The sequence below is a fragment of the Pristis pectinata genome, chromosome 21, assembly GCF_009764475.1.
Source record: "Pristis pectinata isolate sPriPec2 chromosome 21, sPriPec2.1.pri, whole genome shotgun sequence".
NCBI classification, from domain to species: domain Eukaryota; kingdom Metazoa; phylum Chordata; class Chondrichthyes; order Rhinopristiformes; family Pristidae; genus Pristis; species Pristis pectinata.
Genome location: NC_067425.1, coordinates 27,460,951 through 27,483,025, shown reverse-complemented (window position 1 = coordinate 27,483,025; position 22,075 = coordinate 27,460,951). Strand labels below are relative to the sequence as shown.

Genomic DNA, 22,075 nt, shown 5'->3' with positions numbered 1-22,075 from the left:
TTGAGCAAAGAGGCAAATCGAATTCTTCCTGGAGACATGTGAGGAAATGCATTTGGAGCAGCCAAATAAATGGTTGGATTGCACAAAGTGAAGAGGAGGAGGGGGACATTGGAGTGCATGTTCATAGATCCCTCTAAGTCGCAGAACAAATGGACAAGGTAGTTTGAGAAGATATACTGGGGCATATTCCTTTATTGGCAGAAGGTCATGCTAAAAGTGTCCTAAACATTGGTCAGGTCACAGGTGAATTACAGTTCTGGTCACCATCTTACTGCATGGGTATCATAGCATCAGAGAGGGTGCAAGAAATTAGGATGAGAGTTTGGATAGGCTGGAGTCCTTTTCATTTCGAAAAAGGGAGGCTGAAGAGACATTTACTTGAGGTGTATATGACTGAAAGGTTAAATAACCGAGAGCTGAATAATCAATGCCGTTAATTTAAGATAATTTGTAAAAGGATTCACAATGAGAACTGGGAAGCGGGGTTAGCCAGATCAGCTGATGTGCTCAGAATGGGCCAAATGGACTCCTTCTGTGCTTTAAATATCCCTTAGTCTATTATTATTTCCATGTTACACAACTTGACGACTCTGAGACCGTAGATTCCCTCTTACAAACTTTGGCCCAATAGTCAGTCTTGTTGTAGTGTGGCAGGCAAACACTTGGGGGCACTAAAATCCAAATTCTGGCCAGCTACAGTAGAGTTATTATGTACACCTCCTGTGAATTTATACAACAGCCACGTCCTAATATGATCAATAGTTTCAGGTCTTCCACCTCATAACAATTATTGGCTGACAAGTGTTTATCTAATATACAACTGATGCTGTTATCACATTATTTACTTCATGTCTTTTATCGCAGAGTCCAAGCTTTTGTGGCAACCTTCATTGCTTTTAGAGCCAGGGTGGCTGGGAGTGAATCACACACTGCTCCAGCTTTATGTTATCAGTTATCGGATCAATCAAGGACAGAACTGTAGATAAAACAAGAAGACATAGATTTAGGCTAAGGGGGAATATGAAGATTTACAGGGAATATGAGGGGATCTTCTTAACTCAGAGAGTAAGTACCTGGGATGTGCTGCCTGAGAGAGTGGTTGCAGCTGGGTCGCTGACAGCATTTAAGAAATGTCTAGATGAGCACTTGAATCACATAACCGTAGAAGACTATGGATCAAGTGCTGGGAGATGGGATTAATACAGAAGGGTGCCCACTGGTCTGTGTGGATGAGTTGGGCCAGATACCCCGTACGATTCCATGCTGTATGATTCCATTATGTTCCAGTCTAACTTTACTACAAACAGTGGAACTGATATGCTGGAAACTCACCAATCAAAGCCACACTGAGCCAAGGCACAAAGAATCAATGTCAATGATTTAGGATGCTACCAGACAAACTGAAGAAGGGTAAGGGAACAACTCAAAACCTCAGATATACTGCATATGGGCCCTGACATTCTCCGGGGACTGACGGCTGCAACAGACTGTAGCATGTTGAGTCTGAATCCATACATGCAGTGACTGCAGTGGTGCAGGTGTGGATCCATACATGCAGTGACTGCAGTGGTGTAGGTGTGGATCCATACATGCAGTGACTCCATGGTGTAGGTGTGGATCCATACATGCAGTGACTGCCGTGGTGCAGGCGTGGATCCATACATTCAGTGACTGCAGTGGTGCAGGTGTGGATCCATACATTCAGTGACTGCAGTGGTGCAGGTGTGGATCTATACATGCAGTGACTGCAGTGGTGCAGGCGTGGATCCATACATGCAGTGACTGCAGTGGTGCAGGTGTGGATCCATACATGCAGTGACTCCATGGTGTAGGCGTGGATCCATACATGCAGTGACTGCAGTGGTGCAGGTGTGGAGGGGCTGAAGGACCTATTCTCGCTTCCATTTCCCATGTTCTAACAGCACTAATATCTGGCTGTCCAATTATGGTTAGTAGCTGGACCGGTTTGTGCCTGCACTAATATGCAACAACTGCGTCAGCGTTCTCCTACATTTGTGAGGACTGTGAGTGAAATAGTGCATGGCTGTAGAGATATTTGCCGAAAGGGTTTGTAGCCTTGTCCCGAGAGAATGTCAAGACCCAAATGTGGCATATCCGAGATTTTGAGATGTTCCCTTCCCTTCCTTCACTTTGTCTGATGGTGTTCTTAACCATTGACATTGGTTCTTTGTGCTTTTTCTTCTTTATTTCTTTGGTGAGTTTCTAAAATAGAAGTTCCAATCCTTTGTAGTGAAGTCCTGTCCTTGATTGATCCGATAACTGATAAAGTAAAGCTGGAGCAGTGTGTGATTCACACACAACCACAGGCTCCAAAAATATTCAAGGTTGCCACAAAAGCTTGGATTATGCAATAGAAGACATGAAGTAAATGAACTGTATCATATGCATGTTGAAAAAACATTCACATGCATAGTAACTGAATAAATGTATGTTTGTATTGATATGAGCAGGAATTGGATCAATGTGTTTCTATATTGGCTGGTTAGTAACTGTATTCACTTGTGTGGGAACTGCATGTGTGTGGCAGCATGGGTAAGAGCTGGTTGCTCTGATATATCTGGAAACAGAACTAGTGTGTGGCTGCATTGCTATGAGTGACGACTGGACAGGGTGTGAATCTATTGCAACTGCATCAGTGTGCAGCTGTGTCGATATGTGCAAGATCTGTAATAGTGTGTGACAATGTGTACTAACTGCACAATGTGTTCCTCTGTTGCTGTCTGCATGGTATTCATACACACAGTTACTGCATCAGTGTGCAGCTGCACTGGCATGTGCAGTAGCTGCCTGCGTAGATATATGCACTAACATGCCAGCGTATAGCTACACTGATATGACAATAAATGAATCATTGGGTGGCGGTAAATGGATCACTGTGTGGCTGAATTGATATGTGAGGCAAATGGACAGCGTGTTACTGTCTTGATATTAGTGTAACTGCCCTAGTGTGTAGTCGTATTGATTTGTGGAGTATCTGTAGAAGTGTGTGGCTGTTTGGAAAGGTGCAGTAACTGAACGAGCAAGTGGACAAGTGTTTCACTGTATGGATTGGTGCAGTGAATGAACAATAGGTGGTTGTGTTGATATGAGAAGTAACTGGACAAGTATGTAGCTGTATAGTATACAGTATACAATATATAGCTGTATACAGTAACTGAGGTGGTGTGTGGTTATATTGATATATGCCCAATAATGTGCGACTGTTCTGTTAAGAGCAGTAAATGCACCTGTGTGGAGTTTATGATTACATGTGGTAACTGAACAGCCTGTATCTGTGTTAATATGTGTTGTAACAGCTCAATTGTATAGCTGCATTAGTATAAGCAGTATCTAGACAGTGTATGGGTCTATTGAAATTGCACCAATTGTGCAGCTTTATTGCTACATGTAGTAGGTGCACTACCATACAGATGCATTGATATGTGCAGTAATAGTGTGCAGCTATATTGTCTTGTGCAGTAACTGCACCAATGTGTTGCTGTATTTATATTGGCAATAATTTCACCAGTGTGTGATTGCGTTGCTATGTATAGAAATTACATTGATATTTAGCTCTATTGCTGTGCACAGGAACTGCACTGGTGTCCAGCTATATTTATATGCGCAGTAGCTGGCACCGGTGTGTGGTCTGTTGATTTGTGCTGAACCTACACTCTGAATTAATAGTGCAATAGCTGTAAACCTGGTTCCATTACACTTGTACAAAACAACATAATAGAGCTGTCCCAGAAACATTTCCTTACCTGACTACTGATGGTCCTGATTTGCAGCTGCCTGAGCTAAACAACATGGATGTAAACGGAACAGATGTATTATTGTTTTATTATTCCAATTTATCAGTTTTGCTGTTGAAGGAAATTAATGTTTGATGCAAACAGTATGACAGGTTATGTTATTATAGTGAGATTCCCACCTGCTGCAATCCCATATCACCCCTTATCTAAGAGTTATAAACTGTGTTTGTTATTGCTATGTTACTGCAGCTGCTCACAATGAGAAGGTCTCTCACCCGATGTCCAGTGCACCTGCTAAGCTAGTTTGGTTCTCCTTATAAATAGATGCTTAAAAGCAATCTACTTATTTCCCTCTCAATCTTTCCCTTCCTCCACTGGAGGTGCCAGAAATCTCCTGGTACCTGATTAGCACAGGATATGAGTTAGGGAGTCGGCCTGGAAATCACCCTGGGTGGCACAACTTGTAGAGCTGCTGCGTCGTAGCTCCAGTGACCTGGGTTCAGTCTTGACCTCGTGTACTGCCTGTGTGGAGTTTGCACATTCTCCCTGTGACGTTGTGGGTTTTCTCCATGGCATCTGGTTTCCTCCCACATCCAAAGGTGTGCGGGCTGGCAAGTTAATTGGATGTTGTAAACTGCCTCTGGTGTGTCGGTGAGTCGTAGGATCTTGAGGGTGGAGTGTTGATGGGAATGAGGGGAGAAGAAGATAGGATTGGTAGGGCAGGTGTAAGTGCATGTTTGATGGTCAGTGCAGACTGCAGGCTGAAGGACCCATTTCTATGCTTTATGATCTATGCAATCACACTTTATGTGTGAGTCCAGAGTACTTGTGAGAATTCTATTCTGCCAAGCCCTGATCCTACTATTATTCAATATGCAGATAACATTCCAGAAGATATCCTTGGGGAAGGGTCAAGAGGAGGATCTCTGTCTGATCTTCCCCTCACCAGCTCAGAATTGTGGGGGTCAGATGCAGCAGCTGTTTATGAACGGAAGGGAAACCAAGTCACAATTCGGTGGTGAAGTTGTGTATCTGTGGGTTCCACCTCCCATTCGAGGGTCTGAGTACTTACTACCTCATTAGCTCTGTACTGTTGGAGGAGGCAGCTTCAGGTCAGATGGTAAACTGTCTGTTTCTCATGGGGCATAAATAGTCCCATTGTACAAGTTAGGTTCTGCTGATGATCTGGCCAATACTGAACCCTGAACCAAAACATAGAGTTATAGGGGCACAGAGCAATACAGCACAGATACAGGCCCTTCGGCCCAACATGTCTATGCTTATCACGGTGCCCACCCAGTTAGTCCCAATTTTCTGCGTTCAACCCATATCCCTCTAAGCCCTGCCCCTGCATGTACCTATCCAAGTGCCTCTTAAATGACACTCTTGTACCTGCCTCAACCACTTCCTCTGGCAGCCCATTCCATATATTCACCACCCTCTGCCTGAAAAAGTTGCCCCTCAGGTGCCTTTTAATCTTTCCCCTCTCACCCTAAATCTTTGCCCCTACTTTTGGACTCCCCCACCCTAGCAAAAGACTGTTACCGTCCACCTTACCTGTGCCTCTCATAATCTTAAACATTTCTATGAGGTCGCCCCTGATTCTCCTACATTTCAAGGAACAAAGACCCAACCTGGCCAATCTCTTCCTGTAACTCAGGCCTTTTAATCCTGGCAACATCCTCGTAAATCTTTTCTGCACTCTTTCCAGTTTAACCACATCTTTCCTATAACAGGGTGACCAAAACTGTACACAATAATCCAAGTGTGGCCTCACCAACACCTTATATAACTGCAACATAACGTCCCTACTCCTTTACTTAATGCCCTGACTGATGAAGGCCAACGTGCTAACCACCTTTTTCACCACCCTGTCCACCTGTGATGCCATCTTCAACAAACTATGCACTTGTACTTCTAGGTCCCTCTGTTCCATTACACTCCCTAGTGCCCTACCATTCATAGTATGGTATGACTTTCCAAAATGCATCACCTCACACTTATCTGTATTGAAATCCATTTGCCACTCCTCGGCCCACTTCCCTAACTGATCAAGATCGCCCTGCAATCTATGATAACTTTCTTCATCATCAACACCTCCTACTTTTGTGTCATCTGCAAATTTACTGATCAAACCTTGTGCATTCACATCCGAATCAATTATATAAATAACAAATAACCAGGGTCCCAACACTGACCTCTGCGGCACACTGCTGGTCACCAGCCTCCATTCTGAGAAACAACATTCAGCCATCACCCTCTGCTTCCTATCTTTGACCCAATTTTGAATCCACCTAATTAGGTCTCCCTGGATTCCATGGGACCTAACCTTCCAGACCGGCCTACCATGCAGGACCTTGTCGAAGGCCTTGCTAATGTCCAAGTAGACAACGTCCACTGCCCCACCCTCATCTACCTTTTTGGTTACCTCTTCAAAAAAACTCTAAAATGTTTGTCAAGCATGACTTTCCACGCACAAAGCCATGCTGACTCCTCCTAATCAGACTCTGTCTATCCAAATGCTGGTAGATCCTGTCCCTCAGAATTCCCTCCAGCAACTTCCCACCACTGATGTCAGGCTTGACCTTGCTACCCTTCTTAAACAACGGAACAACATTAGCCACCTTCCAGTTTTCCGGAACTTCACCAGTGGCTAACGGTGAAGCAAATATCTCCACAAAGGCCTCTGCGATTTCTTCTCTAGCCTCCCACAAAGTCTGAGGATGCACTCATAACAAACCAAGAACAAATGATCTGATCAATATCACAATATTGTTTGTGGAATCTTGCTGTATAGACATTACAACAATGACTGTACTAAGTACTTTGTGACATCCTGAGGTAGTCAGCAGCCTGACAGAAATGCAAGTATTTCTTTCTAGACTACTTTCTGTGGTTTCACACTGCACCAGGTTGTAACTTCTAACCAACAACTTTTGTTTAATGTTCTATGGAGTTACCCTCCTGATGACAATTTTCCCTGTATTCACTCTGAAGGTACCATATGTTTCTCTCTCCTCCCATATGGCCACTTTGATAGTTGAGCCTGCATAAAGGAGAGTATTTATGCCTGTACATTATAATATCACTGTGGCAGTCAGGGTAGAGATGATTGGATAATTCCACTGTCAATCAATCTTATTAATGACAGTGCTATTGCAAGTGACAGATTCACTTTGTGCAGCTAAATTGTTACGTAATTAGCCTCTACTTACTGCGTTTATCTAGAGAAATCAACAACAGTGTTATGTTCTGTCCATTCCAAAGCCAGTTTGTCCTCTGCTGGATAGCTGAAGGGAAAGCCAAGACCATGGAGGGATTTGAAAGCAATAAAGAACTAGTCTGCTTCATTGTAGTTTGGAAACCAGTTACCTCTCTCCTAGATCATGGCAGAGTCATAGTTGATGCTCCTAACATGGCCACTACATCTGTTCTCTTATGGCAGAAAGGTTCTTGCTCTGGAGCTCTGCCCTGCGTCATCCCCCAGACTGATGTTCTGCTCTGTGACCAGCCCAGATGTGGAGCCCTGCCCCAGTATGGAGCTCTGCTCTGTGTCCTGCACCAGTGTGGAGTCCTGCTTTGTGTTCTGCCCCAGTGTGGATCTCTGGTCTGTGTCCTGCCCCAGTGTGGAGTCATAGAGAGATACAGCATAGAAACAGGTCCTTTGGCTCAATAAATCCATGCAGACCATCAAATACCCCATTCTGGGGTTCTGCCCTGTGTCCTTCCCGGGTCCTTTCCCCTCACCTATTATTGGGTCTATCTGAATTCCGGATCTCTGGGTAATGATTCACAACATTAAAGTCTTTTTAAAAACAGCCTCATGGAGGATCCGACCTTTCTGGATCATTTATAGGTGATTTTCTTTTCTTGTTTACAGTTTGCTTAGCATTTGAAAACAAGAATCTCCTGTGTGATACAATTCCACGGGCTCCGACTTCTGGACCAAGACAGAGCCTCAAATTCTCAACCAAAGGCTCACACAGGAGCACAACCCGGGTCACGTTAGGGGTTGGAACCAATTAATTAAAGAGCAACAAACAAGATACTGTGGGTCAGGCAGCATCTGTGGAGGGAAGTGGAGTCCGGATGAAGGGTCTCGATGACTTGCCCAGTTCTGTTGACATTACAGGTCGAGACCCAGATGCAGCATCGTTGACAGTTCCCTTCCCTCCACAGATACTGCTCGACCCTCCAGCAGTTTGTTTTTTGCTCCAGATTCCAGCATCTGCAGTCTCTTGTGTCTCCAAATTCACTAATGTTCTTTATGCAAAACTCTCTTTACATTTGCTGATGTGCCTTACCCTGTGAGTGCGTCCAGTCCCACTGTGTGGGTGCCTCTTATTACCCCCTTCTCAAGCTGGGTTAGTTGCATTGACCCTCTGAACTGCAGTGGTCCACGAAGAAGCCCCCACCATGTGCTGCAGTGGAGTTCATCAGGCACAGTGGTGTAGTGATTCGCGTAACACTATTACAGCGTCAGCAACCTGGGTTCAATTCCCACTGCTGCCTGTAAGGAATTTGTACCTTCTCCAAGTGTCTGCCTGGGTTTCCTCTGGGTGCTCCGGTTTCCTCCCACATTCCAAAGACGTACAGGTTAGGAAGTTGTGGGCATGCTATGTTGGCGCCGGAAGCGTGGTGACACTTTTGGGCTGCCCCTAGAACACTCTACGCAAAAGATGCATTTCACTGTGTGTTTGGATGGACATGTGACTAATAAAGAAATCTTATCCTATTTTGATTGTTGGGTACCCACTACCTGCTGAGCCCAAATCTGTTAACCAGCCCAAATCTCCGATTGAGCAGTACACTGCCTCCCTGTTTAAACTGAAAGTTGAAAGCATTCTCCCCGGATCCTCTGAAATAAAAGCAGAAAATACTGCAAACTCTCAGACGGCCGCAGCTGTGGGAAGAGAAACAAAAGCTAACGTTTCAGGTCGGAGAGCCTCGGTCAGAGCTGGGAGCCCTGTCAATCTTTCTCGTTCCTCAGTACCAGTTTTTGAATCAATGAAAACGCCAGCTGGTTGTCGAGGTCTCTCGCCATATCTGCGTTGTAAAACTTCTGTGCTTTTGTTCTCAGGTTTATTTGGTGTTTGGGAACCACGACAGCTCAAAGCCCCATAAAATCTGCTGAGTGTGAGGACATCTTCACTGTGACGTGTGTTTTGACCTCCGTCTCTCCCTCTTGCCGGAGCGACAATCTGCTGGAGGAACTCAACGGGACGAGCAGCATCTATGGGGGGCGGGGGGGGGGGGGAGGACTTGTTAACGTTTCGGGTCGAAACCCTGCATCAGGACTGAGAGTGGGGAGGTGAGGTGGTCAATATAAAGAGCAGAAGGGGAGTGGGGAGACAGGGGCCAGTATGAAGAGAAAGGGGAGGGGGGGGGTTGGTGATGAGAGAGGGACCCTCTTCATTCTTAGGCCTGATGCAGAGCCTCGACCTGAAATGTCAACAATTCCTTTATCCCCACAGATGCTGCTCGACGCACTGACTTCCTCCAGCAGACTGTCGCTCCAGGTTCCAGCATTGCTGGAATTGCGGAATCTGGGCTCTTGGGATCTTGTAAGGCATGACCTGCCCCACACAAAGCCATGCTGACTGTCCATAGCAGGCTATGCCTTTCCAAATGCACAGAAATCCTATCCCTCAGTATCCTCTCCAATAGTTTCGCTACGGTTGATGTGAGGCTCACTGCCCTATTAGTACCAGGATTATCACTACTTCCCTTCTTGAACAAAGGCACAGATTTGGGGTCTTGTTGCTTTATTGACATGTTGGGAGCGGGGAGGTTGTGAGGGTTTCACCTGAACACAGAGAACCGGGAGTGGAATGGAAAGCGGGCGGGGAGACGCGCTCCACCCGTGAACATCACCCACCCCCAGGCTGAATGCTGCTCCATACCTTGACCTGAGAGACCTGCTCCTGAAGCACTGGAGCTCAGTGAGTCGGCAGCAACATTGACTAGGGCGAGGGCCACAGCGTGGGTGAGATCAAACCAAAGTGCCCGTCCCTGAACTTCCAAACCAAGTGGGTAGCCACGGACTTGACTCTCTCCGCTCAAACTCCAGAAGCAAAAGAGATTCAATAAACTTGTTATTCCACCCCCGAGACAGTTACATTCCCCCGCACCGTTTCTCAACCCCCGGCCAATATTACGTTCTCATAGTCCCTGGTCAACGAATCTATTACTCCGTGACTTCCAATTCCCTCCTCACGGACGCTGTCCTGATGGAATATGCACTGGCAGCGAAATGACAATCCATATCCATTATCTGTCCCCCGCTTTTGCCAGCCTAGGTTGTGGAGTGAATGGCCCATCTTCTGCTATTATTGGGAGTCGTGCGCGGTGGTCGCAGGTGGAGAAATTGGTCCGAAAGTGTAGTAACGTCATGTCCCAACTCCCACCGCTGGGAAACCTAGGTGCTGAAGTTACCCCCAAGCCCCAATCACATTTACCACTGGAATAAGTGGGTGAAATCAGGAGCCGGGAGTCCACGGGGTGCTGACGTTCCGCCATCATACGTTTAATGAACTCTCCTTTAATAATATTTGCACTAATTCTACTAATGTTGACCATTGGGAATAGTGTGTATTGATGTGTATAACCGTGCACCTGTATACGTGGTGGGTGTGTGTGTGTGAAGTGTGTAGATACACACACACTCACACACACAGACACACACACACACACACAGTCACACGCGCGTAGGGGTGCCTTTTATGGACACATTAAAATTGACATTGTTTTTCTTCTACCCTTGATAATATCTTGACAGAAGGCACCATCTCTGCCTTCAAGGAGTACAAAGTTCTGCGGCAGGCCGGGAAAGCCAGAACTGCAATCATCCAGAGAGCGAGAGAAAGTGGGTAGGGGCGATGAGGGCAAACAAAAGATTAAGGCAATGTTGGAGAATGGAAAGAGGAAAATACAAAAAGATATAAAGGACAGAAAGCAGAAATAAAAGAAGCGTAATAGGGAAAGGCGACAGGGAGAAGGTGATTTCTTTATTGAGATACTGACACATTGACCAAGACACGGACTGAGAGTGAGAATTAGTAAACATGTAGATAGTCAAATGGATCGATAGGTGGATGCAAGAAAAGGCAGACAGGTCAGGCAGAGAGCGGTAATGGGGAGCAGGCTGATACACAGAGAACTTCTTGTATTTTCAATCTTCCTACTTTCAGCTCAGAAAGGGCAGAGCATTGTGTGAGTGAAAGGAGCAGAGAACAGAAGCACTTTGAAAGAGAGAGAGTCACAAATGAAGCCGTGCACAGATCTGCCCCAAATCCCAGCTCCTTCTCTCACTTTCTCCCCGGGGTGCCATCCTTTTTTGTCATTGTCTGCAGTCGGCTCTTGTTGTGCCCTTCGCTGAGGTGAAAAGACTTTTTGGAAAGCGAGCTAATGGCATTCACAGCTCCTTCATTTTAATTCTTCGGCGCTTCTTTAAGGACAGTCTCCTCAGTGACAGGATTTCAAAGGAGAATTAAAGGAGACAGGACCATTCTGACAGAATGGACATGTTTCTTTAAAAAAAAACCGGCTCCGTCAGCCTGCAACGGCAGCACAAACAGTCTGTTTCCAGATAAACTGTACTGCAGGACTGAAATGTAGAAATAACACTGGGTTCTCGGGAACATTAAATAATGGGACTCCTGTCTAGATGGAAAACTGTGAATGGGGAAATTCTAAAATAAAAACAGATGCTAGAAATAGCAGTTATTAACATTTACAGGGAGGAAAAGTTAACATGGTCTTTGTTTATTTATGTTGGTTGGTAAATTAATCATTCAGAGCCTCGTCTATCCCCGAGGTTGAGAGAAAGATTGCTGGAGAGGTGTGTATCACAGAACACTGCCACCGCTATACATCATCGTGTTTCTTTACCTGAGGAAGAGAATCGTTGTCCAAAGATCGGGGATTCTTCAAGTTTTATTTTAAGGTTTAAGTTACTTGTTAATTTGGCTTTATTTTGAACAAAGGACATTACAGGAACAGGCCCTTCAGCCCATCATGTCTGTGCCGACCATGAAGCCGAATTAAACTAATCCCATCTGCCTGCACATGGTCTATATCCCTCCATTCCCCGCCTGTTCATGTGTGTCTAAATTCCTCTCTCCATTCTCAGAAAAAAAAATATGACATTTAAAAATTAATTCCACACACTGTGGATTGTGACCCTTTGGCTAAACTTTTCAACTTATCCAGTTCTATCTACTGACGGCTCTCTGGCCGTATAATTTGACGGAGAAAATAGTCAACAGGTCGGGCAGCCCACGTGGAGGGCGAAACCGAGTTTGGAAACCTGTTTTATGGCGTTTGTGATCTTAAGTCTCTCGGTGAAATTCAGCTCTGGTTTCAGAAAGCCCGTTTTATGTACCCAGCGAAATATGTTAAAATGGAATGAATGCGACAGGTAATTAAAGTAATGCTGCTTTCTTCAACATAGTAAAATATCATCAAGGAAAAACAGGCTTAGTTTAAAAGTATTTTTTCGTTAATAAGGAAAGTTTGCAGACGAATTTCGCACAAATACATGTTTCACCAGTTTCCAAAGGTGGGGATATTTAAAACACTGGAACCATCGCTGCATTTACAAAATTGGAGTAGATTGAATAGGTAAAATCCGGGCTCAGTCCGTCAGTAGGGGGTGAGAGGAATTGAAAAGGGCTCGTCTGTTTTGCAACCCATGTCTTTGGCTCGAAACTTGACTGACAAGCGAGTAGGCCCGCCCTTTTGCCTTGAGTGGCAAAAGGGGCAGCCAATAAACTCGCGAAGAGCGCGGCAGCTCCGGAGCGCTGAGGCTGGGCGAGCCAATTGGAGGTGGCCCAGGGTGACTCCGCCCCCTCCTCACCTCCCCGGGACTGGTTCTGTTGGCAGGATTAGTCTCTGGTCAGTTTCTGCATAGCTTCGGCAGCGGGAAGAGGCGGCCAGGTAGGCGGGCAGCGGGGCAGCGGGGCCGTGCATCAACTCTTACCCCCACCCCCGCCAGTGTCACCTCCACACCCTCCCCAGGACCTCCCGAGCGAGCGGGAGCTGGCGCCAGCATCTGCTGCTTTCAACAAAGAGCAGAGGGACCCAGCGAAGTGCAGAGCTGGCGAGCAGTCGGCGAAATTTCTACCGTGTTTACTAAACAACAAGAAAAGTCAAAGCCTTTGAGGATTCGGATCAAAGCGCCCGCTTCGTCTGCAGGGCGCAGGTTCTGATCAACACTCCTGTTGCTGGAAATACTCATTGCAAAGTCTGACAGCGCTGACTTGGGAGGATTGAATTAGCCAGCGAGACTATTTAAACGGGTGGCTTATTTGAGGCTTGCACCGGCACTCCTGCCTTCTTCGCACCCCGGCTGGGGAGGGATATGTCGCTGTGAGCATCGGGCAAGAGCTCAGCGCCGAGAATGGAGCGGTTCCTGCGCGGGGTGTTCCTCGCAACCCTTTGCCAGTCGCTGCTGCTCGGGAGCTGCCGGGGCATTGGCTCCATCGACCACGAGAGAGGCAGGGAAGCCAAGTGCGAGGCGATCGAGATCCCCATGTGCCTGGGGATCGGGTACAACATGACCAGGATGCCCAACTACATGGGTCACCAGAACCAGAGGGAAGCGGCGATCAAGCTACACGAGTTCGCTCCGCTGGTCGAGTACGGCTGTCACGTCCACCTCCGGCTCTTCCTGTGCTCACTCTATGCCCCCATGTGCACTGACCAAGTGTCCACCTCCATCCCCGCCTGCAGACCCATGTGTGAGCAGGCGCGCCAGCGCTGCGCCCCTATCATGGCCCAGTTCAACTTCGGCTGGCCCGAGTCTCTGGACTGCACCAAGCTGCCCACCAGGAACGACCCCAATGCCCTGTGCATGGAAGCGCCCGAGAACGCCACCGGAGAGCCCCAGAAGGGGCAGGGCATGCTGCCCGTGGCTCCCCGTGCCAGGATGCCCGGGACTAGCGACGGCAGGGGCCAAGGCCCGCTCGGCTCCTGTGACAACCCCGACAAGTTCCAGTATGTGGAGAAGAGCCTGACCTGCGCCCCCAAGTGCTCTCCTGGCGTGGATGTCTACTGGTCCAAGGGGGACAAAGACTTTGCTTTCATCTGGATGGCGGTCTGGTCCACGCTGTGCTTCATTTCCACTGCGTTCACCGTGCTGACATTCCTGTTGGACGCTCACCGCTTCCAGTACCCCGAGAGGCCCATCATCTTCCTGTCCATGTGCTACAACGTCTACTCGGTGGCATTCATCATCCGCTCGGTGGCCGGGGCTGAGAACATCGCCTGCGACCGCGAGAATGGGGAGCTATATGTCATCCAGGAGGGCCTGGAGAGCACAGGTTGCACCATCGTGTTCCTCATCCTGTATTACTTCGGTATGGCCAGCTCGCTGTGGTGGGTCATCCTCACCTTGACATGGTTCCTGGCAGCGGGCAAGAAGTGGGGCCACGAAGCCATAGAGGCTCACAGCAGCTACTTCCACATGGCTGCCTGGGGTGTGCCCGCCATGAAGACCATCATTATACTGACCATGAGGAAGGTGGCAGGCGATGAGTTGACTGGTCTTTGTTATGTGGGCAGTATGGACGTCAACGCACTGACGGGCTTCGTGCTCATCCCACTGTCCTGTTACCTGGTGATCGGGACCTCCTTCATTCTAACCGGGTTCGTGGCTCTCTTCCACATCCGCAAGATCATGAAGACCGGAGGCACCAACACAGAGAAGCTAGAGAAGTTGATGGTGAAGATTGGAGTCTTCTCCATACTCTACACTGTCCCGGCCACGTGTGTCATTGTCTGCTATTTCTATGAAAGGTTGAACATGGATTATTGGAAAGTACTAGCCTCTGAGCAGCCTTGCCTGGTCTACCCCGGGAGAAGGACTATGGACTGCACTTTGGACATCTCCGTGCCGACGGTGGCTGTCTTCATGCTGAAGATCTTCATGTCTCTGGTGGTGGGGATCACCAGTGGGATATGGGTCTGGAGCTCAAAGACCCTGCAGACTTGGCAGAGTTTGTGCAGCAGGAAGCTGTCAGTGAGGACTCGAGGGAAGCCTTGCAGTGGGGTCAATTGCTCTGCCAGCCATTGCCACTACAAGGCACCTTCAGTCATGGTCCACATGAGCAAAACAGACCATTACCTAGACAATCCAACCCACGTGTAACCAATACCAGGTCAAAGAAAACACTAGCAGAACAGTCAGCCCAGTACATGGCTCAGGGACCAACTCCCTGGCCACAGTTTACTAGTTCTAATAGTCACATTACTGATGCCTCTTATCCTATAGGATTTGTATAGGGCTCCTGTAAAGATCCAAGTTAAGGCTTAATTCCCATTCTAAGACCTGTCTGTGTAGGATACTGGGGGAAGCAGACTTTCAGAAAGACATGGTGGCTGTTTTTCTTCCAACATCTCCGCACCAGTCGACTGGGCGAAAAGTGACTCGTCCTCGACTCCGAACAGATGGATGGAATAGTTCGGATATATTGTGAGCTGACACTGGATTTTTGTTTTGGTGGTAAGCTCATCTGAATTTCACTGTGCCAACTCTGTAAAAGGGGAAAAGGTTATCAGAGTCTCTTTGCAGTCATGCAGTTTAGAGCAGTCTCATTTCCAAAAGGACACAGTGGAATTGCTGGGGTATAGTATCAAAGTGTAACTAAAATAGTAAATATTGATCACGTTTTAAATGTTATTTTTTAATCCTAATAATCTCTCACATTCCCAAAGATAATTATTTTTGACAAATCCCTGGTATTTTGCTGCAAAATTCTCTTTGAATAAACTGAAAGCTCCTTTTGGGGAGATTAGAGCAGTGAGCAGCTGATGAGAAGCAGGATGCCCCAGGTTTAATTACTAATCTGTGCTGTCAGTTGTGGGCAGCAGGTGTGAGGATAGGGAAAGGACTGCAGTTGGTTTCAGAGCTCCTGTAAGCGTGGAACAACCAGTCGCTGTTGCACTGCAGGTCACTTGACCCCTCCTGGAGGTGCGACTGTTTGCATGGACCAATGTGATGTCCCCCTGTGTTTCAGTAACACCCTGACTCACTGTCAGTGATAATCAGTCATGAGGAATAGCTGTTTGTCCAAGTGAGTACATGGGAGGGAGTGGCAGTGTTCTGGATATAAGTACCTACAGAGAGTACCATAGTTACTGCAAAGGACAGAAAGATAGCAAAATTACTCGATAAGCTAACTGAGAACCTTATGGTTTGCCTACCAGGGCTTGTTTGGTTCTCCAGCCCAGCTGACATCCACCCCAAAGCAAAATATCCAATTTTAAAATGTTTCTTTCCCCTACATTTAATACTTTCCATATAAACACTTCATTCTTCCAACAAAAATATTTCCAACTTGCGTTTGCATTTCAGCACAAGGGACTTTTATACTTTTCAGTTTCTGTCTCATTTTTTAAAAAATATTTAACCCTGTCGGGGAAGAAGGTGAAATTAATTGCAGTTGTTAATGTATCATGTAAACAATGCTGACCCAAGGTATCCGCGATAAGAGCTACTGGCCAACTTAAAATGTTTCTGCAGTCTGTGAGTAATAGCAGAAATGCAGACTCACTTTAAATCAGCAGAGTTCTGTTACTACTGAAACTCCCTTGTGCGTAGGTGTTTTAATTTTTTTCCCCCAGATGTTCCATATCGAGATATTCCAAACAATGACATTGATTGGCAGTGGATTATGACAGGAGATGTGTTCCTTCAGTTTTTCAGTCATGGGTAACTTCTCCCATTCCCTGATCCCTCCCCCCCAAGATCCTGGAATGGGCCCCGACGGCCAATAATATTGTTGCCTTACTGGGCCGTCCAACCTGGGCGGGGAGGAGTTTGAAGTTTGCCTTCTCTGAGCTGACAACTGATCTCAACCACAGCAATAGCTGTGTAGCACAGTTGATCCTCGCTGGCCAGAGACAGACAAGGTAAAACACGTGGGCGACCCAGTTGCTGAATCTGTCCAGCTGGGAGTATCATCAGATAAGGAACTGATGGTTCAGTTATGTTATCCTTCACAGTCAAATTCCTTGCTGTCTAACTTTAAGTGTGGCTAATTGAGCAAAATAGAGACTGCAGTGGAGCAAAGCTCTGGTACCAGAATTGAAGAGAGATGAAGCTGAGAAAATTATTGGGAAATCACTTTAAGATGTATGTCAAAAATAACCATGTGCCATCTTTCACCCAGTTTTATAAATGTTTGTTACCTTCCTTAAAAAATGCAAACGTGCCCGTCACAGCCTATCTTTGTCCCAGAGCAGTAACTTAAGGTGTCTGAGCAGTTTATTAATCTCAGCTGTTGTGAGTAAAGGATTATTGTGAGGCCTTCACCCTGTCCGTGAGGGGTTAATGATGCAGCGTGCTAACAGTCTGTCCGCATTGTTGGTCAGCCATTTTTCAGAAGGATGATCGGCAGGCAATAAGTGAGGAGTTAAAGTGGCTGGGGAGTTTAGTAAAGAACCTGTAAAACACAGGTCTTCTCACAGTGAGGGGAGAGGAGGGGAAAATGGTGCCAGCTCATAATGGGCAGTGCCCTCCGTTCAGCTGGGGTCAATACGTGTAAAACAGAGAGGCGGAATTATCAGCCTTAAATTCTACCCTAATCTTCCAACCCCTGAGTTTCCTATTGTGCAATATAATTCCTCATGAAGGAAGTGAGAAGGGTGGGAACTCCTCCTTTACTTCTATTCTTTGTGTAGGTATCTCATTGCACCTTGTATTTTCTTTCGTATATATGCTTTGTGTGTTAGTTGTAATTTTTTTCCGCAGTGCTGCTACCCTCACCCCTCCCCACTTTGCTCAAGAGGAACGGAGCAAGGTGCACAGTTGAGCTGTGGGTGGGGGAGGGGGAGTCGTCGGATTGCTCGGGAGAGTCGGTGGCAGTGTCAATACATCTTATTGTCAGGATCACACTGTGAGCTACAGAACGTCCTGCCACTGTGTGAAACTTCCTCCCAGCAAAGCTCTTACGCCAGATGTCACTGCATTTATATCGGGTGTTGAGGAGGGTCAGTGGGTATCACGGGTTACTAATACTTTTATGTTTTACCTTCTCATTATCAAAATAAGTGGAGAATGCACCAGGTCTAGCATCAGGTAGAGTTCAAATAAATCCTCAGCATCAACTTTGCAGAGGGGCTCAGGGCTTTTCCTTCAAACTCTGTTCCCACCCTGTCTGAAACTTCCCTTCTGTGGTAATGTCTCATTCAGCCACCTCAGTTTATCAGCACTGTCCTGTTAAACAGCCCAGTAATTCAACATTGGCCCTTTAAACAGCCCAGCACATCAACATTGTCCCATTTAACAATCCAAAACATCAATATTGCTCCTTTAACAGCCCAGAACATCAACACTGCCCCATTAAACAGTCCAGAACGTCAACACTGCCCTGCTAAACAACCCAGAACATCAACAATCAACAATGCCCCCTTAAACAGCCCGGAACATCAACACTGCCCTGTTAAACATCCTAGACAAAAATGTTGCCCTTTAAACAACCCAGCACTTACCCACAAGACCATCAATTTAACTTTTGGTTCACATTTTTGAGTGGCCTTCTCCTGTTTTGGGGATTGAACCATTTGCTGTTAAATGGTATCAGTACTGAGATCCTCCAGTGAATATCTGGTGACCAATACAATAATTAGACCCTTGGCCTAAAGGGGATGGGCCTGCCAGCAGAATAATGCTCCATGATGTGGCAATCCCATCACATTAAATATCTGATGTAACGTGTACAATTCTACTGAGATCTGCTGGTCTATTTGCATTTTAGTTTTGAGTCGGCTGACGAGTAATATTTCTGAATAAAGCATCTTGGAGTTCAGAGGCTATTAGATCAATGATATTGCAATGAATAAATAGGTTTGGTGGCCTCAGCCTGGTGGTTGATGAACATCAGAATTATCATCAGCATGCCCCAGCCAAGGTGCAAGAAATAAGCCCAAGTTGCCTCCCCTTGCTTGATGATTGGTTCCACATCAGGGAAGCTGTTTTCTAGAGCTAGACTGGTTAGTCTGAAAAGTAGAACCAAGACTTCTGGTGCTACCATGGCTCAGCTAGTAGAGTTCCTACCTCACGGCTCCAGCGACCTGGGTTCAATCCTGACCTCCAGAGCTGTCTTGTGTGAAGATTGTAGATTCTCCCTCTGACTGCATGGGTTTCCCCTGGGTGCTTTGATTGTCAAAAAATGTGCAGATGGTAGGTGAATTGGCCCTAGTGTGTAGTGAGTGATGGAATCCAGGGGTTGATGGGAATGTGGGGACAATAAAATGGGATCAGTGCAGAATGAGTGCTTGATGGTCAGTGCGGACTTGGTGAGCTGAAAGGCCTGTTTCTCTGCTGTTCTCTCTATGACTCTGTGAATGAACTTAGGAGACACTTCCATGCAGAAAAGCTGGCACACATTTGGAAATCCTGTGCAAGTGGCAATTAATGTTAGGGTGATCGTTAATTTAAAATGTGAGTGAGAGATTTATTTGTTAATTAAGGGATAAGGGCCAAATGCAGCTCCATGTTCAGAAGCGGCTATGATCAGAATGAATCACAGAAGTGGCCTGAGGAGCTAAAGGCCTTCTCCAGGGAAGGGAAGTGGTGGCTCAGCTGCAATGATTCATGAAGTAAATAATCTATTGGCTTTTTATTGTCCAGGCAATGAGTGACAGTCTCTTGCACAGGATAGCAGGACACTAAGTCTGAACCTAATGAGTCAACACTTCCAGGCTAAAAGAAAGCAAATTGGTCAAGGAAAAAGAATCCTGGATTTGGAATAATTCTTTTAATTAGAGTCTACAAATATATATATATATATATATATATATATATATATATATATATATATATATATATATATATATATAATATGTTTCTTTCACTCTCTTATGACACATGGGTGCCATGGACCAGGCTGGCATTCAGTACCTATCCCTAGTGATGGGGAAGTGATGCCAGTGTTGGAACATGAAGTATATTGGCAGTATTTAAATGTCAACACTTATCTGAAAGATTGTCACCAAAGCTTTTCCTTCTTTCCAAAATTTAAAGTATATTTATTTTCACCTGCTCCTCAAAGTACAGAAGGGTTTATACAGGAGGAATATCTCCAGTAGAACACCTTCTCTTCGATTTGACAGCTGCTCCTTTTTTGACTTTAACCTGTTAATGTCACATAAGAGAGTTTTGTGAAGGGGTTCTGAGGGTACTGTCTTCACCAACCAGCTTTGAGGAGCAGGAGATCATAGCTGTGCTACTCCTGCTGTTCTAAGAGTTAACTTGGCATATTTGGTAGTATGCTTGACTATAATCCAGATGTTCTGGGTTAAAATCCCATCCCAAGACCTGAATGTACATCTGAACTGACACTTTTGTGCAGTAATGAGGTAATCCTCCATTATCTGAAGTGCAGCCATTTGATTGAGATGTTAAATCAAGATATTTGGATATGGTGAAATGGAAAAATGTTTCCATTTCCTCCCTTGTTTGGGAAGCTTTTGGAAAGCCTTGAAACAGCTTTAACTCCCTGATTGTTTCTGACTCACAAGAAGGCCACTGCAGTGGGGACCTAATCAAGGAATAGCCTGGTAACCTTATCAGAAATACCACCCTCCCTCCCCCCCCACCTTTCAATTACCCCTGTTGTGTCCTGAAGGTGGATCCCAGGCTCCATCTAACATTTCACCCATGGGCCAAGAGTCTGTGTATTTAAGGAAGACAGGTGGGGACTATAAGAGGTTGAATGGGTGAATGAGCTTGGATGTGGGTTTGTGACTGTAGCCACTGTGTTCTCCATTTCCATGTTCATGATCACTGTCTGTGTTAGCCTCCAGTGGAGGCTCTGCAAATGGATTGTATTGCCTGCAGTTCACTTCTCTTTGTCCACTCAATGATTGTAGATTTATTAATTTATGGTAAGACAATAGAATATCATTTTTGTATATGTTTATGATAGTTTAAATGCAAATATATATTTTTGTTTTTTTTTGTAAATCGTGTCTGCTTTTTATTTCTGCATCACACTCTCCAGACCCCATGTGAGAGACAGGCTTCAAATGAAATGAATTCACTGCAACTGAGATAAGATGAGAAAGGCGGCACTTTGGGTAAATATTTAGACAGGCAAATCCATCACTCCGAAGATGTTCCACTTCTACAGAGCACATTTCACCATCAGGATATTTTTCACAAAGGGAGCCTTGCTTTTATGCTGAACAAAAAAAGATTTTGCATGCATTTTGTGCCCATTAGTTTGAGAATAAAACCTGTTCCAGAGGAGGGAGCAAGCACTTCAACAGGAAAGCATTCACTTTAAGGTGAAGCTGTCCTTGTGAACAAAAGCATCCACTTGCAAACTGATATTCCTCCATCACACCAGCTTTCTGCATCTTCTCCATTTAATGCAATTATTTCAAACTAAGGCCCCATGCCCATAGAAGAAAGATCCACATGTCGAAGAGTACCTTGGAATCAGCAAATGCCTGCTTTGTCTTCGGACTGTCTTTGGGATGGGAAACCTTGCATTAACCCACTGGGTGAATCAGTCCACCAACGTAACGCACTTCATCATCAACCTTGCAAAAGATTATCATTAAAGCTTTCAACATTTGTCGACATATTTATTTGAAACCCTATACAAAGATATGCAGCTGCTGTGAAAACTCATCCATTTTACAAAGGTGAATGTTGTAAGTAAGGCAAGGTAAACCAGAGTGCACTCGGCCAGTAGTAACCCTTAAGCATGTTACACAGGAGGGAGGACCACTTACCCTGGTCCCTTATTGAGTAATAGTAATACCAACTTGCTGGCCACGCTCACTAGCAAATCCATACCTGGAAAACCAAAGCAGACCGGGACTGTAATCTGCACTTAGGACACTCTGTTTCTCTTAGGGGTTCCTAAAATAGATGTCAGTCCTCTAATGCAAGATACCTAACATCTATTCAGTGTGATGTCTTTCAGATGTCCATAGTGTGAGAAGCAGCACCATAAATTTTATTCAAACAATAAATGTTGTCTGGTATGATGGGCGGAGGTTGATCTTACACTATGTAAAAGCCAGTCAGTTTTTGGAGGAGATGACTAAATGGCTTGCAAAAGGCTGGAGAGTCAGGTGCAGGAGATTTGAGACTATAGGAACAGAATGTCCAAGCTACCTGTGGGTTGGGGTACTGATGCACCCTACACTCGGGTTGGAAGGTTAGAGATCATGGTTTGAGATGTGTGACTGGAAAGGACTCCAGAAGTAAGGCAAGCACTGAAAACAAGTTGGGGCTCATTTGCAAACCCTGCCAACAATGTCAAACCCCTGAAGAAGAGAATGCAAACCAGTTTGATCAAGGT

At 45.8% G+C, this 22,075-nt stretch overlaps 1 protein-coding gene across 1 annotated transcript; it reads left to right on the top strand.

Moving 5' to 3' along the window:
* The first annotated feature begins 12,695 nt into the window (after nucleotides 1-12,695).
* LOC127581438 (frizzled-9) lies at nucleotides 12,696-19,503 on the top strand. Its single transcript, XM_052035863.1, has one exon. The coding sequence runs from the start codon at nucleotides 13,156-13,158 to the stop codon at nucleotides 14,902-14,904; it is 1,749 nt and encodes a 582-aa protein (XP_051891823.1). The 5' UTR covers nucleotides 12,696-13,155; the 3' UTR covers nucleotides 14,905-19,503.
* The last annotated feature ends 2,572 nt before the right edge of the window (nucleotides 19,504-22,075 follow it).